The sequence below is a fragment of the Austrofundulus limnaeus genome, unplaced genomic scaffold (assembly GCF_001266775.1).
Source record: "Austrofundulus limnaeus strain Quisiro unplaced genomic scaffold, Austrofundulus_limnaeus-1.0 Scaffold24, whole genome shotgun sequence".
NCBI classification, from domain to species: domain Eukaryota; kingdom Metazoa; phylum Chordata; class Actinopteri; order Cyprinodontiformes; family Rivulidae; genus Austrofundulus; species Austrofundulus limnaeus.
The window spans coordinates 2,388,399-2,389,740 of NW_013952426.1; the positions used below are offsets into that span (position 1 = coordinate 2,388,399).

Below are 1,342 nucleotides of genomic sequence, written 5' to 3' on the forward strand. Positions count from 1 at the left end.
TATCTATCTATCTATCTATCTATCTATCTATCTATCTATCTATCTATCTATCTATCTATCTATCTATCTTTATTCCAGACACAAAAAGGTCCATAGTAAAAAAGAAAGGTAAAAACATAATAAGAGAGAAATAAAAAATAAACATGACATATTCAGAGTCACAAATAAATGATGACGCCAATATTTCCACAATCTTGAGAGAAATCTCACTGTACTAAAAACAGGATTTACTAAAATTGCAATTACATTATTACATGACACAGATAATCTACACATGCTGCACATGTGGGAACAGCATTATATACAAACATGTGGCTAGCACTGCTCCATCTAGGCACTCTGAGCAGTAGCCTCATGCCATCATTGTATGCCACATAAAGTTTCTGCAGGCTCATAATTTTAAACTTACAATGGAAAGGCCTTCAAATATTCTCTCTTTTAAAAAACAAGCTTTGAATTAAATAATTATCAGCATTTTTAAAATAAAAACGTATTTTCAAGTGAATAAATGTTCCAGTATATCTCAGAATAGTGTCTTAAAGAAGGAAAAATGCGAWATAAGCATGCAGTTTTATTTACCTGCCGCTCTGGGGGAACAGTTCCCACTGCAGTCCACTGGGTGGCGGTGCTGCACCACTTACCTCCGCCTCATGCAACAGCGAAGAAGAATCAGCAGAGCAGTAGAAGAAGAACGTGACAGAATTGAGTGAGAAAAATGAATATTTGTGTGTGTTTCTTTTGAATCTCTCTTCGCGGAGCTGTTTGTTGTCGCTCGAGAGGAAACAGTTTGTTTTAATTACTCGCCGTGTGCGTTTCAACCATGGAGAAAACATTCAGCCAGTGGAAGAAACAGTGTCTGAATAAGCTGGACCTGAGCAAGAAAGGCAGCGTGGACCAAGACATTGAACAGGTCGTGTCTCTGCTCAACAGCTGTGAGGAGTTCTTCACCACAAGCTCCTGCTCCGGAAGGATCATCCTCATCGACGGGGTCAGAGGGACTTTTCTCCCTGCTTAACTGTTTTCAGTCTTTCCCTAAATCTACACACTGTCCAAAAAGTCATGAGCACACACTCGTTTTGCTCTGCTGTCAACTCATAGACAGCTCTGTTCACTATATCAAACTCAGTAACCTAGAGCAACTTTCAAATTAACATGTTTTTTTAACTCACAAAGTAGTGTTATACCAACACAAATCGAGATGATTCCCAAAAGAAAGGAATTAAAGAGTAACTTACCCCAAAATTAACTTTTTAGCTGATAAACTGTCTAGAATGTGTCTAAAATGTTATATAGTACTGTTTCTGTGCTAATTTTGATGTTTTTGTGCGTATTTGTTCAAATC

The 1,342-nt window shown here is 37.6% G+C and overlaps 1 protein-coding gene across 1 annotated transcript in view; it reads left to right on the forward strand.

Annotated features, from left to right (window-relative positions):
- Positions 1–665: 665 nt before the first annotated feature.
- Positions 666–1,342, forward strand: part of tyw3 (tRNA-yW synthesizing protein 3 homolog (S. cerevisiae)) — a gene marked incomplete in the record, with an annotated part of 6,845 nt that continues 6,168 nt past the window's right edge. Inside the window, 1 exon segment of the mRNA XM_014004508.1 lies at positions 666–988. Coding sequence (XP_013859962.1) covers positions 821–988 — 168 coding nt within the window.